The sequence below is a fragment of the Eretmochelys imbricata genome, chromosome 17, assembly GCF_965152235.1.
Source record: "Eretmochelys imbricata isolate rEreImb1 chromosome 17, rEreImb1.hap1, whole genome shotgun sequence".
Classification (NCBI taxonomy): domain Eukaryota; kingdom Metazoa; phylum Chordata; order Testudines; family Cheloniidae; genus Eretmochelys; species Eretmochelys imbricata.
In genome coordinates, this window is record NC_135588.1 from 13,172,382 (window position 1) to 13,192,025 (window position 19,644).

At 42.8% G+C, this 19,644-nt stretch overlaps 1 protein-coding gene across 2 annotated transcripts in view; it reads left to right on the forward strand.

Annotated features, from left to right (window-relative positions):
- LOC144276427 (S-adenosyl-L-methionine-dependent tRNA 4-demethylwyosine synthase TYW1-like) overlaps positions 1 to 19,644 on the forward strand; it is a 125,722-nt gene that overhangs the window by 8,186 nt on the left and 97,892 nt on the right. For both annotated transcript variants that reach the window (XM_077836488.1, XM_077836490.1), the window contains exons 7-9: positions 30 to 311; positions 1,631 to 1,753; positions 15,063 to 15,189. In XM_077836488.1, the coding sequence (XP_077692614.1) occupies positions 30 to 311; positions 1,631 to 1,753; positions 15,063 to 15,189 (532 nt within the window). The remainder of the gene's footprint in view (positions 1 to 29; positions 312 to 1,630; positions 1,754 to 15,062; positions 15,190 to 19,644) is intronic.

Sequence of the window (19,644 nt, forward strand, 5' to 3'; positions counted from 1 at the left end):
AATGGGCTTTTTTCCCTCTCCTGTCCTAGGTTGGAAAAAACATTGATAAATGGCTGTGGATGCTCAGTGCTAGTCGTGTCATGACTCGTGCGGAGGGCGACTGTAATGTAGCCAAAAGCAAACACGGCAGCGTCGAGGCTGACTTCGACGCTTGGAAGGCCAGGTTCCTTGCTAGGCTCCAGGCACTTTGCAAAGGGGAGAAGAAGCCCTGTAGCGGGAACTGTAAGAAAGGCAAGTGCAAATCCAAAGGGAAGCAGAGCAAGGAGGGATCAGATCATGAACAAAGGGTGTCGGAGCAGGAGAACACTGAGGTAGGTCCAAAAATCACAGGGCATTACTTCTGTGACAAGTCTCTCTTAGCTGGGTTGGTTTAAGGAAATCTGTGGGCTCTCTTGGAGCGGTATTGGACTCCTCCCTTTGCTTCCCCAGCTCTAAGGGCTTGGATCCACTATGTGACCTTTTCCCTCACACCTGTCCCTTGCTTCTGTGCCTTGGGGAGGGTACAAGTAGAGGGCCAGAAAAGAAGTAGAACTGAAGCTTGTGTGTGTGAAGGGGAGTTAGAGGGAATGGTACAGGGAAGTTTCCCTTTAAATGGGAGCAAGGATGTGCCAGAGCCAACATAAAGGGGAGCCATGTTGATTTCTCAGAGGGGTCTTACGTTATCTCCACCGCCGGGGTGAAGCTTCTTCTTTACTGTGCCATAGGAGCAGTTAACAGCGCCACTAGCATTTCAGTCTGTCGCTGGTCAGGTGGGCTGCTTTGATCCAGGGTCTCTTTTCAGCTGCAGATTGGCAGCATTGTCTGAGGCAGCTCTGTCTCTTCCTCTGAATACTTACATGTCTAACTGCTTGTCTCTCTCCCACAGTGTTTGTGTTAATAACAGGTTTTGATTAGGGGATCATCTCTCTTGCTCTGTAGAAAGTGAAAGCAACAGCTGCTGATGCTGAGACACTTGAATCATCTATCTCGAGCAAAGGGCATCATTTCTAGTGCACTATAGACCTTACCAGAAGACAGTTGCTCTTCTCCCTGGATGGGTTTGAAGGTGCAAGGTTGCCTCTTCCTTAGGCTACCACGAGAGGAATAGGCTTTGTTAATATTGATACAGGACAGCTGCTGTGCCTGGCTCTTTACGGGGGAGTAAGACAAGCCCCCTGCCCTGAGGAGTTTACAATTTGAACAGCAGTTCCCTTCCTGTCTTGTTCACTGTGATATTGATCACTCTGGTGTGGCTTTTCAAAGGAGCCTAAGGGAATGAGGTGCCTAAATCCCATGGGAGTTGGGTGCCTTTGTCCTAACCTCTGATTTAAACTGCCAATGACATGGTGGCAAATGGACGGATCAGGAAAGAGAGAGAGTGGAATGAATCTGGAAGCCAGATTTCCCAGGAGAGTGAGGGTCAAATGCTTTGTGTACTCTTAAATTCATTGAAAAAAACAATTCATCAGGCTTTTTATTGCTACAACTGGGAGTTGTGTGCCTTGTATAGGTCAAATGTCCCATCGTTAACCCTTCCAGAAGTCTTTGCCGCATGTTGTGTAATTGAATCAGCAGGCTCAAATAGGCAGGGGTTTATATTTAATATAGTACGCAAGCTTCTAAAATTCCTTCTGCAATCTTTATTGCATAGGTGGAGGATTTATTTGAAACCACTAGCGAGGAGGAGTCGGGCGCTGAGGAAGATGGAAGCCGTAACTCTGTCATTGACGTTGAAGATCTGGGCAAAATTATGGGTCACATGAAGAAGGCCAAGGTACTGCTATTAGAGCAAGCTCAGTACTTGGAGTTTCCTTATCACCAAGGTGGCGAGCTGATTAAAATAGTACTGCCCCTGGCTTGTAGCTATATAGGTAAATTATAAACTAAGCAGTAAACTCAGTTGGCTATCACCTAAGGACACAACAAAAATGTGACTTAAAATATTTGGAGGTAGGTTGGGAAGTGCTCTTTTCCTCCTTCAAAAGATTTAGCAATAGTCTTATTTTAAAGTTACGGGAGTGTAATAAAGGGCACTGACGCCTGGAAAAATGTGGATTGAAAAGTGCACAGAGTACAGCTCTTGGTAGCATAGATGTTTCGTTTTTAAAATTTCCCTCCAGTTGGGGGTGAACAATATGATTTGTTTAGTGTCACCCATGATGCCACGGTACAATGGATAAAACTCCATTTTAGGTGGACAAGCAGATGACGATGACGTGCCTTTATAGCAGAGGTGGGCAAACTACGGCCCGTGGGACCATCCTGCCTGGTCCATGAGCTCCCGGCCAGGAAGCTCGCCCCTGGCTCCTCCCCCGCTGTTCCCCCTCCCCTGTAGCTACGCCGCTGCGCGGGCAGCAGGGCTGCGAGCTCCTGCTGCTCTGAGCAGCATGGTAAGGGGGTGGCGGCAGGGGGACGCGTGCGGCGGTGCAGGGGTTGGGTAGGGGGTCCCTGGGGGCAGTCAGGGGACAGGGAGTGGTTGGATGGGGTAGAGGTTCTGGGGCGGTCAGGGGGTGGGGGCCAGGCTGTTGGGGGAGGCACAGCCTTCCCTACCCAGCCCTCCATACAGTTGCGCAACCCTGATGTGGGCCTTGCACCAAAAAGTTTGCCCACCCCTGCTTTATAGAGACTGTGGCATGACACTATCTTCAGTCATGTTAGACAGCTGAATGCTTTGGGTAACAGGGAGGCTTTCCCCTGTAAGGGCCAGTCAGCCCTGTTCAGTTAGTCCTACCCTGCTACACATGCGCTGGGTGTTGGATTTAAGAAGAGGAGCTCCATGTGGAAGCAGGCCAGAATCCCGTGGCTAAGGAGGAGAACAGGTGAGCTACCTGAGGAGGAAAGTCCAGCAGTTGAGTGCTGGCTGGGGTGGGAGTGGATGGGTTGCTCCTAAAGAGGGAAAAAGCGGAGTGTGAGCTAGGAATTGGCTGTGGCCTGCCAGGGTCCCTTTGAAGGAGGGTAGACCTGACCTGGATGGTTGGGGTGATTGGATCCGGAGGTGAGATAGTGAGACAGGCCATTGCTGCTGGAAGCCCGCCTTAAAGAAGACTTTCTTTTGTTTTGGTGTTGCATTGGACTTAGACTAAGGGACTCTGTTACCCTGGAAGGGATTGAATGTTTAAAGTGGATTGGCTGGAGGGCCATGTCACCTCTCTGGCAAGAGTAGGCTGAAGAGTGTTAAGGGGAAACTCAGGCGCAAGTGCTGCAACACCTGGTCTTGCAACAAGGGGACACTCTGCGACAGTGAGCTGTGTTCATGTTGTCACAAGAGTGCTTGCTAGCATGAAGTTTTGGTTCAATTGTCTTTCCTGACTAAAGGAGAAAGTTGGAGAGTCTTTCAGTAATTTACGAGAGCAGGAATTAGCTCTTTGCATTGGGACTGTCACTTGCTATATATTTGACCTATTTGTAGAGTAACGCAGCTCTGACTTGGTTGATGCCTCTAGGGGTGATTGCAGCATAAATGTCTAATAGAAAGAAGAAAAATAAAGGTTTGAAATGCAATGGGACTAGGACAGGGCCCGAAGTTTCTCTCTTTGGAAATACGGATGCGTGCACAAATATTGACTCTACTTTGGGTTCGTAGAGGAAAAAGTGGTGTTCCTGAACAATGAATGGGAAGTGTCCTCAGAAGTTATTGGACAGAAGTTATTTTTGCCAAGTGCAAAGATGAGTTTTCTACTACAGAACTAGGCCTACTATTTTATGTTGGTTTTATTAAATGCTCTCAGTAGCTAAGTGTGTTTTTTAAAAAAAAAAAAAGGACCCACAAAAAAACCCACAAACACACCACCAAAAACAAACAAACAAACAAACCTCCTGCCTCTGCCACATGCTCATTATTCCTGTTATATTGCATATCTGTTTGGATTTATCTAGTAAGGAATCCAAGGCAATAACTTTAAAGTTTCAGTTGCGTGTGCAATGAAAATAATTGGTGTGCACGTTTCTTTGTAGTCCATAACCGTAACGGCAGTTACCAGTTAGTTCTAAGAGACAGTTGCAGATAAATCTGGCAGGCCTGATCTTCTATTGCCTCAACACCAAAACTCTAATTGATTTCAGTGGGAAACATGGGAGTGCAAGGAATGCCGAATGAAGCTGTGTGAGGATACTTCATCTCTTTTCTCAAGGGGAAATTCTGAGATTAGCAGGCTTCTCCCCCGAGCTCATACTGCCTCATTAACTGTCATGGGGGAAGATGGGGACCTGTATCTGAATGTCTACCTTTCCTTAGTGTAGTGTCAGCTTAGTATCTGTGTCTCCATTGCAGGGAAACTATTTTCCACTTACTAGATCTTCCTCACCCTTAACACGCTTTGATCCTATTTGCAATAGGGTACAGTCCTCCTTTGGCTTCACTGTCACACGTATTCACCACTAGAGGTCACTGGAGAAAAGAAAAAGAGATTCTTTGTGTATGCAGTGTTGTAGCTGTGGAGGTCCCAGGATATGAGAGAGACAATGTGGGTGAGGTAATATCGATTATTGGACCAACTTCTGTTGGTAATAGAGACAAACTTTTGAGCCACCTTGAGCTCTTCTCCAGGCTTAAAGCTTGAAAGCCTCTCACCAACAGAAGTTGGTCCAATAAAAGATTCTTTTTGGTAGCCTTCATTTGTGACATGACTTGAAACCACTAAAGGGAAAAAATAATAATTTTTGCAACAATTTTTAGAGGAGATTAGACCTCAAGGTTTCACTGACTAATAGAATCTAGCAACAGCACAAGGAATGTGCAATGTAAAATAAAAATATGCATAGTCCATTGTCTAGTTTATGAACAAGCAAATGACCACAACAGTAAACTACAACTGCTTCCTAAAGTTTTGTGATCACTGCATTGGTAGTGACCAAAGTCAGAATTTCCAGTATAATTGAGTGTTACAGATAGGCAACAAAAACTCACTGTTGCTTGACACTTGGTCTTTGTAGGATCTAAGACGGAGTTTTCTGTCTCTACCTCTCATCCTCCCCTTATTTTGTCTGTGGAGCTGGAGTCTTTTATTAATCCCCTCCTCCCTAAACTGGTTTCTTTGTGCAGACTCTATGTAGGTTGGCTATCCCAGAAGTGCAATCCCCTACCCCATACAATCTAGGGACTCTATCCTGCAACTCTTACACTAGTAGACCCACTTGAGTTCAGGGAGGCTACTTGTAAGAGTAAACTACTTCTTGTGTGTTCTGTAGCTGTCTAGGATTTTGGATTAATTCAGAAAGCTTAGACTTGGGAAGTATTTTCTTTCATCTCTTCCCCCATGGATATTCCAACTAAAAACCTCACCTGTGGCAGTTAAATACCTCCAAAGAATCCTCAGGGCAGGTCTACACTTAAAATGCTGCAGCGCTTCAGTGAAGATGGTATGGGGGGCTTCTCCTGTTAGCATATTTAATCCACCTCTGTGGGGGGCAGTAGCTATGTTGACAGGACATTGACATAGCTCTGTCTAGGTTGGTATAACCTGCATCGCTCAGGGTTGTGCATTTTTCATACCCCGTCGTGATGTAGCTATACTGATGTAAGTTTATAGTTGGAGACCTGGCCTCAGGCAGGCCCGGGGGAAGACTCTCTTGTATTTCCTCTAGCTATGTGTTGGCTGTGTGTGTTTTAAGGTCTGAAAGTTGCATTTCATTCTTCTTTTAAAAATTGCTTGTCAAGGATAGGCTTCTTAACTACAGCCATATCCTGCTATTAATTTTAATGTAAAACTCCAATTGATTTCAGTGGAGCTCCATACACAGAACGATGGCAGGATATGACCATATTGCTGCATGGGAGCGGCTAAATAGGTGTCTGTCTGTATCGTTAGCTATGAGAATGCATGGCTTTGCCTCTGATGAATCTCCCAGGGAATATGCAGACTGACTTACTAACGAATTTGTGTAAATGCTTGAATTGTGGAATGATCACATAGGTGCAATCATTTACTGTAATAAAAATAAACACTGAAGATGTGATATTAACATGCAGAAGAATTTGAAATGTGAAACTAATTCTTCATTATCGAGTTGTCTGATTTCCAAGATGGAAGGTACCATTGTTGGTTAAGTCCAAAGCATCCTTCTTTACAGAGTTGTCCTTGCTTTAGCTGCTGCTGCGCATTAGTGCAATGAGAGCTTTTGTCTTTCAAATTAAGATAATTTTAAAAACCAGTTTACAGAATACTGAGTTGCATGTGTTGAGTACTTAAATTCGCAGGGCCTGATTCTGATTTCACACTGACTCTACTGAAATCAGTGGAATTACATCACTCTGACTTAAAATGGGATGAGTGAGAGCACAAAGGGGCCTACAAATCTATTTGTAGAATACGTTGTTGTATCTTAGCTTCTTTTTTTTTTTTTATGTTTTTTTTTACAGTGCTGATCTATAAATATTTCAGGCTTTACTATATGATGTCAAATTCATCCTTCTAATATTCCTCTGGCTTTGGGATGTACACTTGCACATTTCCTTTGTGCGTAGGGGGCAGTAAAAGATAATTTTTGAAGATTTTTAGGACCTAATTTTAATCTCTTATGTGGCTGTGTAAGGACTGGTGGCAGAGATTTGAATGCCTGGGACGTCTAGTCATAAATCCTTGTTGTCTTGATTTTTATGCTATGGCAGCATGAGCGAGGTCATGACAGCAGCATCTTAATAATGCATGTTTGTTCAGATCTCTGCAGTTAATCTTCATTTAATTTTGCTGAATGAAATTCCATCTCCCATTACATGACTTGCTGGGAAATCTAGACCAGATTTTTGTTTTATGTATTGCCTTTTACACACTGCAAGTTTCTTAGGATTATACAAAATAGGGCATTTGATATAGGCAGCAGACCTTTTCTCATAATGCAAGGAAAAGTGGATTTTGAAAACTGATAAAAGGAAATACTATTTTTACATGACAAAGAGCTAACTTGTGGAATTCACTGCCACAAGCTAAAATGGAAGCCAAGTCCTTAATAGAATTCAAGAAAGGGATTAGATCTTCATATAGATAAGGGATTCTCAACCTTTTTCTTTCTGAGGCCACCCCCAGTGTGCTATAAAAACTCCATGGCCCACCTGTGCCACAACAACTGGTTTTCTGCATATAAAAGCCAGGACCAGTGTTAGGGGATAGGAAGTAGGGCAATTGCCTGGGGCCCCACACCACAGGGGGCTCCACAAAGCTAAAAGACAAGGAGGACTTGTGGCACCTTAGAGACTAACCAATTTATTTGAGCATAAGCTTTCGTGAGCTACAGCTCACTTAAGTTGCTCAGGCTTCTGCTTCAGCCCCAGGTGGTGGGGCTCAGGGTCCCGGGCTTCAACCCCATGCACCGGGCCCCAATGAGTGTAACACTGGTCCTGCTTCGCGAACCCCCTGAAACCTGCTTGTGACCACTGAGAAAATATCCAAAGTTTCATAAGACAGGATAAAATAAATTCCAAGGCATATTAAAAATCTCCATGCTTTAGGACATAAGGCAACCACTAACTGATGGGTGGTTAGGAATAATTAGCCCAATGGGGAGGTTACTCCGTAAGTAGTCCACCATGGAGTTTCTTGCACCTTTCTCTGAAGCATCTGGTACTGGTAACTCAGAGACAGGATGCTAGATTAGATGGAATGCAGCCTGACCTAGCAAGGTAATTCCTATGTTTTCTCGCTGTTAGCTATAATTTCAATTTCGTTGCTTTTCAAACAGAAAATATGGTTTGGTTTTATTCCCCCAACCAGCTTTTGTTTATCAGAGGAAGGTGTTGGCTTGTGACAGGTTTAACAGTTCCTTCTGCTTTTGATTGATAAAAATGTGGTACACCTTCTCTGTCCTCTAAAGTAACTCCCCAGAAATGTGTTTGTCAGATAAATGTGAAATTTAATGGATGTATTTTTAGCCTTTAAATCTATGGTCATTAATCACAGGGATACTGTTTCTTCATACAGTGTGTCTGCCACAGCTGGATGATTGTGATAAACTAGAAATACAGATCTGTCCTACCAAAAGGAATTGCTTTATTAACCTTCATACTTATAATCACCTAATTTTTTTTTGATCTGTTGAGAGCTAATCACGCATGCATGTTTTTCTTTGTACCATCTTCATATTAATGTTCTTGGTTTGTTTTCCAAAACAAACAAGTATAATGTTGTGTGTGGATACAGTTGCAAAGTTAAAATACAAGGGCGGGGAGAAGAAAAGAAAAGGGGTAGTTGGAAATGAACCATGTGTTCAGGATAGGATTGAAGTGGGGGACTAGGAGTCAAAGACTTTAGGATACTATTCCTGTTCTGCCACAGATTCACTGTGTGTTCTTGGGGAGGTCACTTGATCTCTCTTAGCTCATTTTGCCATCTTGTAAAATGGGGTGGATATTTACTCAACTCCTGTGGGATTTGTAAACCTCAGTGTTCATACATTTATTTGAGAGCCTTTATAGTTTTAGCATTGTGAAAGGCCAAATCTTACTGTCTTCACTTAAACAAAACTCTGAGTGAAGTTGGTGGGAGCTTTCCTTGTGTAAGGAAACAGGTTTTGGTTCAAAATCTGTGCAAGAAACATGGTGTCCGCTGTCGGTATCCAAACCTAACTGAGAGAGCTTACTGTTCTGAACTGTAAAGCTTCACAACTAACAACCAAGAGTATGTGCACAACTGGAGTAGGGTTGCCAGATGTCTGGTTTTCGACCGGAATGCCCAGTCAAAAAGGGACCCTGGCGGCTCCGGTCAGTGGTGCTGATCAGGCCATTAAAAGTTCAGACAGCGGCACAGCAGGGTCCAGGGCGGCACAGCAGGGTCCAGGGCTAAGGCAGGCTCTCTGACTGCCCTACCTCCAAGTGGCTCCCAGAAGCGGCTGCCCAGGTCCCTGTGGCCCCATGGCACATGGTGGGCAAGGGAAGCTCTGTGCGCTGCCCCCGCCCGAGTGCCAGCTCCGCAGCTCCCGTTGGCCAGGAACTGCAACCAATGGGAGCTGCGGGGCGGCACCTGCAGGCATAAGGGCAGTGCGCGGAGCTGCCTGTCCACGCCTCTGCCTAGGGGCTGCAGAGACTTGGCCACTTCCTGGGAGCCATGGTAAGCGCCACTGGGACCCCGCGCCCCGTCCCACACTGTCCAGGTGTTTGGCATAGTCCCTAAATGGCAGTCAACCCTGAAAGTTTGTCTTCTGTCTTGCCAAAGTGTACTCCTTTTCTCTAAAGGTGCGGTTATTCTGAAATACGTTACCCATCAGGTCCTTTCTTCATTTTAAGGTGATGCACAGCTTTGCTTCCTTCAGCAAATTGGTTGATTTTTGTTTGAGCACTTCAGAGAGTTGATGGACAGAAATCCCTCTCTATCATTTCTGGCAGTAGCACCTAGTGCTGCAACTGAGATTGAGACTCTGTTGTGCAAGGTGTTGTACATACACAGCACGAAAGTATGTCTGTCCTGAGTTTATATACACGAGATGGACAAAGGGTAGGAGAAAGGAAGTAGTATTGACTCCATTTTACAGATGTAAACAGGGCCTAAGTATGCTATAAACTGATATATTAAACTGTACCTGTAAACTGGTATGGAGTAACCTCTGGGTACAAAACCATGCCATGGAGTTTGTCTTGGTTCGTAGTACAGCTTGGTCTTAGCCAGGGAAACAATGTTAACCTGTTTCTGCCAATAACCTTATATAATTGTAATCTCACTCTACTGATGAGCGCAGTGTTGGCCTTTTGTATACACTTGTGACATGTGTAGGCTAGGAAATGATCTGTGGTTGATCAAGGATACCAACCCATCTCAAGTGAGGTTGAAAGTAGCTTGGCCTCTAGGCAAGGACAAATTGGGCTTGACTTGATTTGGGATGCAGAAGGTTGAGGGGTTTGGAGTGTGGGAGTGGCCTCTGGGCTGGGGCAGAGGTGTTGGGCTGAGGGTGCGGGCTCTCGGGTGGGGCTGGGATGAGGGATTTAGGGTGTAGGAGGGGGCTCCGAGCTGGGATTGAGGGATTTGGAGGGCAGGAGGGGGCTCAGGGCTGGGGCAGGGGGCTGGGGTGCGGGAGGGGGTCAGGGGTTCAGGCTCTGGGCGATGCTTACCTCAAGCAGCTCCCGGAATCAGTGGCATGTCTGCCCTTCGGCTCCTATGCAGAGGCGAGGCCAGGCAGGTCCGCACACTATGCGGTCTGCAGACACTGCCCCCACAACTCCCATTAGCCACGGTTCTCGGCCAATAGGAGCTGCAGAGCCGGCGCTTAGGGCAAGGGCAGTGTGTGGAGCCCCCTGTCTGCCCCTATGCATAGGAGCTGGCGGGGGGGCGGAGATGGGGGACACATGCTGCTGCTTCTGGGAGCCGTGCGGAGCCTTGGCAGGCAGTGAGCCTGCCATAGCCCTGCTGCACCGCCGACCGGACTGTTAAAATGATCAGCGGTGCTGACCACAGCCGCCAGGGTCCCTTTTCGACTGGGCGTTCTGGTCGAAAACCGGACACCTGGCAATCCTACCCCAAACCGTTACTGCCTGGAAGGCTGCTGGTGTTCAGTGATTCAGCTGAGGTTTAGTCTGATTTAGAACAGACATATTAGCTCATCTAGTCCATATTATTGCCAGGACAGTGTTGTTTCCTATGGTCAAGTTTTATCTTTTGGACATTATTGGTGGCAGCTGCCATGCTGGAGTAGAGAATTGTATAGTGAGTTATATCAACAGATTTTCTTCAGCTGTGACCCACTGAGGATGAGAGTCACATTTAATGGGAGGTTAAAAAGACTTAAATTAACTGTGTGCTTAGTTTAAATTGAAATGGCTAATTTTATCCACAGAATGTGTTCTGAATATTTTGAATTCTACATAATGAAGCCAAAAATGCAGCTGAGAAGTTTTGACAGTTTCAGCTATAACCATCTGTGGAGGTGTCCTCCTCCATGTCTGCAGATATCGGCAGGACCCCAAATAAACACACGCTGCTGAAAGAACTTTACGTTTTGTGTGCGCTTTCCAGGCATATTTGTAAGAAATGCATATAAAGAAGCACTTGAAACATTTGAGCTGTGAATTTGCAGATAATGAATGTTGTTCTGCTTTCTATTCCTATCCTAACCAGGAACACAGAACGTTCTCTACTAAATCGGGCAACTGGTCCCATGTTCTGCCTTTTATAATGGCTAATATTTGGTCATTCAGAGGAAGGTGGATTTCTCTGGCCTGTTCCATAAAGTGCCTAGCTGATGGTGTTATGCTGTACATATAAGAATAAAGAGAAATACATTTCTTTCCTGACCCAAGATTGAGGTCAGCTTGTGCCCGGAAGCATGAGGTGTAATTGTCCTTATTTAGGTCCCAATGAAGTATAGTAGCAAAACTCCCGCAGGCTTCAGGATTTGGGCCTTAAGTAGCAAAAATCTGAATTCCCAAGTTTTCACTGTCCATGGACTTTTGCTGCCTGTGAATATAGAACAGAAGGATGAGTGTTTGGCTTGTTTTATTGGCAACCACATTATTTCAAGGGCAAGAAAAGCTGGCTGTAGCCACTACTTGCTTGATTTGTTACAGAAAGACAATGAACTTGGCTTAGATTTACTTCAGTGCTTCTTGCTAAATCACCCTTGAGAAGTTTGCTCTCTGTGCTAAATTGTTTACTTTTGTTCTTTTCTTTCAAATCCTAAATAACAAACATGAAAGGTTTATTATTAAGCAAATGAATAAATACAACTCCTAGGGCAGCAAGTTGCTTTTCCTTCAAGAAATGTCTTGGATTAAATATTTACCAAACACAAAACAAATTGGGTACTCAGTTAAGATTGGAACAAATGATTGGTGTTCTGTTTACACACTTCGAAATCAGCCTGGGAAAAAAGTGGTAGACAGTCTCCTAAAGGTAGCAAAAAATAAGAATTTATTTTTTGAATTTAAATATACAGATTTCGATTATATTTTTCTAATTAAATAGACTCTTTATGCTTCAATACTTTGCTGAGATAATACAGCATATTATAGTATATAGAAAAATAGATATGCTAGGACACTTAATCATGCAAGATGACTTTTCTTGAATGCAAAGGTTGGTTCGGTATAGGATTTATTTGTACTGCACACTTATGTGAATTACTACATTTAATACAGCAACACAGATACACATTGTGCTCTCTACTCATGTAAAAGGGAATGCTCCTGCATCAGTACATGCTGTCCTGCCCACAGAGGAAGAACAAGAGGCAATGGGTTCAAATTACAGTATAGCAGATTTAGATTAAATCTCAGGAAAAACTTCCTAACTGTAAGAACAGTAGGACAATGGAACAAACTGCCTAGGGAAGACATGGAAGCTACTTCACTGGAGGTTTTCAAAAAGAAGCTGGATAGCCATATGTCTTGGATGGTTTAGACTCAACAAATCCTGCATCTTGGCATGGGTTAGCCCAGGTGACCCTTGTGTCCCTTCTAACCCTATGTTTCTATGATTCTATGCGGTGTAAGAGCTGAAGTTTACCTTGTTACTCACGTTGAGTAATGCTGCACTCCGATAAGTTAATGGGACGACTATGAGTAAGGTACTGCCCACCTTGAGTAAGGGGAGGGCAGAATCTAGCCCAGACATGAATTAGAGCTTTTAGAGAGAGATGCTCAATAGTTACTTAAAAGATGACTAACTTACCTTCTCCCTGCTTATGTATGAAGCCTTTTCAGTAACATCAATATTTTATTGTCCAAATGTCTTGATGAGTGAAGGTGGTGTCTTATATTGGACTTAGAAGCGTATTTACATTAACAAGAGGGTTGTATATAAGACGTGAAGTAATTGTCCCACTCTACTTGGCACTGGTGAGGCCTCAGCTGGAGTACTGTGTCTTTAGGAAAGATGTGGCTAAATTGGAGGGAGTCCAGAGGAGAGCAACAAAAATAGTGAAAAGTTTTAGAAAACCTGATCTATGAGGAAATGTTAAAAAAAAAAAACTGGGCATGTTTAATCTTGAGAAAGAAGACTGAGGGCTTGCTAATAGTCTTCAGATAAGTTAAGGGTTGGTATAAAGAGGATGATGATCAGTTGTTCTCCATGTCCACTGAAGGTGGGAGAAGTAGTAATGGGTTTAATCTGCAGCAAGGGAGATTTACGTTAGGTATTAGCAAAAACTTTCAAACTATAAGGGTATTTAAGCTCTGGAATAGTCTTCCAAGGAAGGTTGTGGAATCCCCAATCACTGAAGGTTTTTAAGAACAGATTGGACAAACACCAGTCACGGATGGTCTAGGTTTACTTGGTCCTGCCTTGGCACGGGGGCCTGGACTGGATGACTTCTCGAGCTCCCTTCCAGCTCAACGTTTCTGTGATTTGTATTAGTGGCTGGGTGCTTTATATTTTGGACCTTTTAAGAAACTTCAGATGAATTACAAAAATGTTGGTAGAATTGCTGATGAAATGCTGTATTTGTATCTTAGAACTGTTTTTGAACAAACTATGAATGCAAAGAAGCAAAAGTTGGACCATATCTTACTAGTTTAGTAAGGGCCAGATTCTGTTATGTTCTGATGACTGATGCCTACTGCACAAGTAGTGCTATTGAAATCAACAGGTACTACTTCAATATGAACAGGTAACGTACTTCTCTAATATGAGGGGTGGGTAGAATCTATCCAATATGACTTCAATAATCTATCCCATATGACTTCCTGGAAGCAACAGCAAACTGAATTCTTTGATGGTTCTGAGCTGGCTCTAAGTATTTTCTGAAAACTTCTTGGAGTTCAAATGAAATACGTATGTGTGTCTTGAGAACTGTTTGAGTTACTGTGAATCTGGTCAGGAAGACCATGTGGAGCTCAGGAAATTAAGAGCAGTTGTTTGATTAGTATCTTTAATAGAATACTACGTTTAATAGTACGTTTCTTTAAAAGGAAGTAGAAATAAGCCAAAACTGGAAAAAATTATTGGAACTTCCTGGGGGGGTGTGTGTGTGTGTGTCTGTCTACTGATTTAAAATAGACCTAGATCGGGGTGCTGATTAAAATGGACCTGGTTGTAAAACAACTTGATTTTTGGGAAATCAGAATGACTCCATTTTTAAACATCATTTGTCTGTAATGTATGTATATTTTCTTTGAATTTGAGAACAAATGTAGTATACCTTCCATCAAATATCAAAGTAATTATATATACTTCCATGTGTGCTGTCAGGGCAACTATAAATGGCAGTACAATCTCAGAAGTGATACTCATACAGCAGGGGATTCACAATTATGATGTACTCTCTTTTTGGCCCTCTTTTTAACTTTATACTAATCTGTGTTTTCTTTATTCATGTCAAACTAGACTTTGGGAATTAGACATATTTGTAGCATTGTATCCCTGGAGAGTCCAATACTCATGTTATACTGTGGCTGATAATGGTGGCTCTAATCTTAGTTGGGTTCCATGATGAGATTTATTAGCTTATTTCTAAACAATGCAGTTGGTTGGGTCTGCATCAAGAGTCCTGAACTGATGCAGCATCACAGCATGAAAGGACAAGTTATGTTTCTGGAGTGTGTGATGCTCCAGATAGACATAAAACAGAGGTCTGAAGCACTGGCCAGGAAAGGTCCTATGGTATTTAGTGTAAGAGTAGGAGAAACATTTCACGTCTCCAAGTCAGTAAATTGTTTTGCCTATTGAAAACCCTTCAGTGGTTTAAAACGGTTATGGGGCATTCTTCACTGACCTGTGATAAATAACTGCAGTGCTGAGCACTACTGGAACTACTTTTTACCCAAGAGGTGGCTGTGGTTTACTGGCAGGGAGATGTGATCTCTGCACATACGGATCAGTTGTAAAGCGCTTGGAGATGAAAGTCCCTATGGCTGTGGATTTTCAAAGGAATTTATGGGAATTGGGTTCTCAAATCCCATTGACTTTCTATGGAATTTAGATGCCAAACTCCATTAGACTCCTTTGTAATTCCAGGTATTTAAGTGTTTTGGACAGCATGACGAAGAGGTGGAGTGAAATAATGGATGATCAGCTTTTAACAAATGAATTGCATGAGTGCCAGGTTCATCTTGGTGTGCCAGAATTGTTATCAAGTTTAATAGCTGTGATTTGAGGTTGTTAGGAATATTCCTATGTCTAAATATTGCATATTCGGATAAATGATTGTAATTCATTCTCTTTTAACAGAAAGAACGTGAACTTGGGGAAGAAGCTGGCAGGACAGGTCCATCTCAGCAGAGCAGTGGGAAAAATGAAGAGAGTGAAAGGAGGGAGATGATCACTCCAGGTCTTAGAGATGCACTTACAAAACAAGGTGAGGGTCCATAAAGATGGTGTGAAGACCAGATTCTGGATCAGGCTTCAAAAAGTTTGTGTATAGATTTTTATTAGAAAGGGTGCAATGTAAGGATTTCGAAGAAAGGATTGAGCTATTGTATGCCTTTTGTTTATGTTGGTTTCCATGATGCCTGCATAATAGATATGGGACAAACTTTTTGTAGGTGTCACCCTCCTGTTGCAAAGTTAGGACACTAGTGAGATTACTGAAACCAAGCAGTCCAGGCCTAAAATACTTGATAGGGCACAGCAGCTCTTGAAGTCATAAACAGTAGTATCTGATCAGGAATTTTGGAGTCTAGTGGGCACCAATCTTCTTCGTGAGCCGGTTTGTTAATGTTTTGGGGAGAAAACACCCTGGTGCATATCCAGCTCCCAAAAGAGAGGGCTTTTGAAGGGCATTTGAAAATTGGCCTCACTTCTAATATTTTAGTCCAGTACTTTCTTCTCAATTTCATACTCTGATTTTAGTGCTGAAATTCATTCAAATTAATCTGAATCGTCCACTGGAGGAAAACTAGATAATGACTTCTTTCAAGAACCATACAGAACAATGTTATTGGACTTAAGGCCATTATTTTAAAAAACATGTATGTGAGAATTCATGAAAAATGCCTGATTTACAGCCCTGCAGACCAAAAGCCTCAATCCCCAGAACAGGTACAGCTTGGGCAAGGGTAGCACAATGCTCCGCAATGTAGCTCAAGGGCATATGAGAGAGTAGTTTGATCTTCAGCTCTAAAGATGAGAGAGGAGTTTAGTTTTCATGCCCATTCACACACTAGTTCCTCTCCTGAAGCTCCTGAAAAAGGGTGTTACAGATGTGTGACTTGACAGCTAGTCTGAGATAGTGAACTTGTTTCATGTAAGTCAAACAGCTGTGGCCTTTCTGTAACATTTTCAGTCACTGATGGTGTGTTCTAGCTTCTTCGACCTGGTCACGTGAACGTGACCCAGCTCCATGTCCCAGCCATCCAGTCTTGTGCATATGCTTTTTTGTTTTGTTTTTTTGATTAAATTTAGAACAGATATAAAAGAAATGGGAAACGCATAAAACTCAGTTAGAATAAAATAATCTAGCAAAGGCTTCGTAAGAAATAAAGTTCTGCAAAACTTGGCCACTAACCTGTAGTGCCTCCACGTGGGTATCTGTCTTGCTACTTGCTGACACCTTTGGAAGCCTGAAGTGTCTCCAACACATCCGGGTTGCTCAAGTCTTTTTTGGTTTTGTTGCCGAAGGCCATACTTTTGGTGACAAGTGCAATGTAAACTGCTGCAAAGTAGTTGAATATGTGGTGCACTTTTGTGCCCCTGTGTTACTTTAAGGTCAAATCCTGTCCTAGCCTGTTGTCTTAGGAGCAGGGATGCTGGTAGATGCGTAGGGTGGAGAGGGAATCTGAAATGGGATGGATGGCATGCAGTGCAGTAGCATCTATTGGAGATAGTAGCATGTGCACTAGCTACCTGGGAATTTGGGTTCTGGCTGTTCCCTGGGTTGGATGATTGACCCCGATGTGCTAGGCAGCATGGTAGCTGGTACCCTGCTAAGTGATCTGTGGAGTCCTAAGGAGGAATCTTGTTCTGCTACTGCATGGACGTGAGGGGAGAGGCTTTTACTGTCTCTTTCAGTTGGTGAAACACTTTGATGATAGGAAGTAATTATAAATGCTGCTTATGGCCCTGGCCCTTTGACATGCTGGGGGCCATCAACTACCATGGGAGCTGAGGACGCTCAGCATCTTGTGGGATTGGGCCCCATGTTTGCATTGTAGTGCCCTGCCCAATTGTGAGTCTGCATTATGTCTTCCAGAAGAGTGAAGCAAAGTGACTGCAGTGATTCAGGCAGCTTCACCTTTCCAATTGCCTTTAATTTGCTTTGGTTTTGTGGCTCTGACGATATATCTATTTGGTGCTACATAAAAAATGTTCAGTTAGATGATCAAAATTGCACACAGAGCCCACTTTTCTTCAAATAAAGTTTTAAACACCAGAGCAGATCTGCCTGAGAAATTTTCATCATTTGAGACGTTCAGAGAAGAATTCACTTTCCTGTTGGCAGATTGCATTTTTTTTAGGTACACGTGTCATTTACTTTTTCTGCTTTCTGGAAAATGCCAGCAATCATAGCTGGATGAATAAACCTGCAGTCTCCAAAGAGTTAATTTTAGCATGCCCATTTCTGTTAAATTAAAACCTCTCAGTGAAACAGTTTCCCGCTGTGCACTGAGTACACTATATTCACAAAAACTAGTATCAGAGCATCCTGCTCTATAGGGGTTTAATTTGCCGCCTTTCTATTCAGATGTCAAAACAACATTCTTCCAGAGATCAGACTATAGAGACATATTTACAAGGTGGTTTTAAAAAAAAAAAAAGTGCAGAGGATTCAAAAGATCATATAATTTATTTAGCAGTTACTGGTTGCTATGGGTTAAACTTCACTTTCTTTTCAACGTTATCCCTGAAGGCATAATTAACTTGAGAGAGAGAGAGAGTCTTAGCAATGAATCTATTTCAAGTATTTGACTGTGGGTGTTATGTTTACAGTGATATTACTTTGCAGTGGTAATGTTATAGTAGATTTCATCTATTTAGGCAGACAGGAAATGAACTGAAAATAGAAATCAACCATTGATATTACTTTGTTTGCCAGAGCAAACAGTATGTACGTAGAGCTGAGACATAGCTTATATTCTAACTTCTTTAGTTGCTTATAGTTTTTCAAAACTGTTCCTTCTTGGCCGAAACCTGGTATGCTTGGTCTGAAGATGAATTTTTGTGTGTAGAAAAGCTTATCTCTCATGACTTCTAAGTGTTGGAGGCTGAATTCAGATGAGGAGGTAAACTTAAGTGTGGCTTTAGCTTTAGAGGCACCCTTAAATTATGGTTATGATCAGAAGAGAGTGACTGTTTAAAGTAATCCATTCTGAATCAACACATCTGTTCCTTGTGTGTAATCCAGGTCAGGTCTGCTTATTTTACTAATGCAAAAAACATGGTAAACTTTTACACTATCCTGCTAGCTTTACAAAATCAGCTGTGGCATAGGAAGCTGTATTCTGTTCTGGTTAATGAATTATTCATGGGATTTGAACTTTTCTGATTTGCAGACTACTTATTATCGGCGATAGACAAGTCAGAATGAACGCATCTTGACGTGCAGATCCCAGGGTGAGGGCTGGGAATTAAAAAAAAAATAAATCATCATTTGTCTAGTAAGCAGATTTGTCTCTAAGTGATTTTTTTGTATCCATAAACATGATCCCCCCACAGTGCCCATTTTGAAGTCTATAGTGAGGACTGTAGCTACAGTCTTACGGTGCTTAAGAAGGGCACAGTAAAGAGGACCTTAAACCAGTGGGAATATAAATGCAAAAAAAAAGGCTGAGAACCCAAGCAGGGAGAAACTCCAAGTGAGACTCCTTCCGTGTCTCTGTTACCTTGGGGTAGGTCTACGTTTTAGTCATGGGATATGATTGCAGCTTGTTTAGATCTACCTGAGCTATCTTCAGTCGAGCTAGCTTGGGGACTGGCGCAAAGAAGCTGTGGAACCATTGGTTTTAGTGTGGGCTAGCTGCCTGGGTAATTATCCATGTGTATTTCACAGTGTGTGTGTGTGTGTGTGTGTGTATAATATATGCACACTGTGTGTATATATACAGTATATGTGTGGGTATATATATGTGTGTATATATACTGTGTATTGCACAGTATATATTTAGTACAATGTGGCTGAGGTAATGTTACTTATATACTTACAAAGCAACCTGGGCCAAATTCTTCTGTTGGCTGGAAAGTCCAATGGAATTTGTTCTGTGTTTACACCAGCGTAAATGAGAGCAGAATTCTGAGCCTTAATAATGTCCAGAATGTCCTCACTTTCATGGGGCTTGCTTTCTCATCCTTGATGATGTTGCATTTAATTATAACCTTAATTTCCTGTTTGTTAGCTGAATGGTAATGGAAATGCCAAATGATTGGGAATATCCATTTCAATAGTATGTGTACTTTCTCTCATCCTGTTCTCTAATGTCAAAGAATCATCAGGTTATAGAAAATTGGTTATTTAATGGGCCTTGGTAGAAGAGAAATCCAAGGGAAAGAAATAATAGAAGAGAACGCACTATCTGAAATAGCAGGGGCTATTTCAGTCCTGTAACGTCTTTGGTGCTCTCTCATCCCATTAGGATGTCAATGTAAAGTGCTTTGATCTAAGATTTTCAGTGTGTGTGGGATGTGCAGGTGTTGACGTCAGGAAGAGCTCAGGGTCCATTTTCCAAATGCTCAGCATGCACAGTTGAGGCCAGACTTTTAAAAGTACTCAGGAGCTCCCATTGTTGATTCGATGGCCAGATTTTCAAAAGGGTCCAACACCCAATATTCTGGGCTCTGTTGAAAATCTGAACTTGATTATGGGTACTGAGCCCTTTTG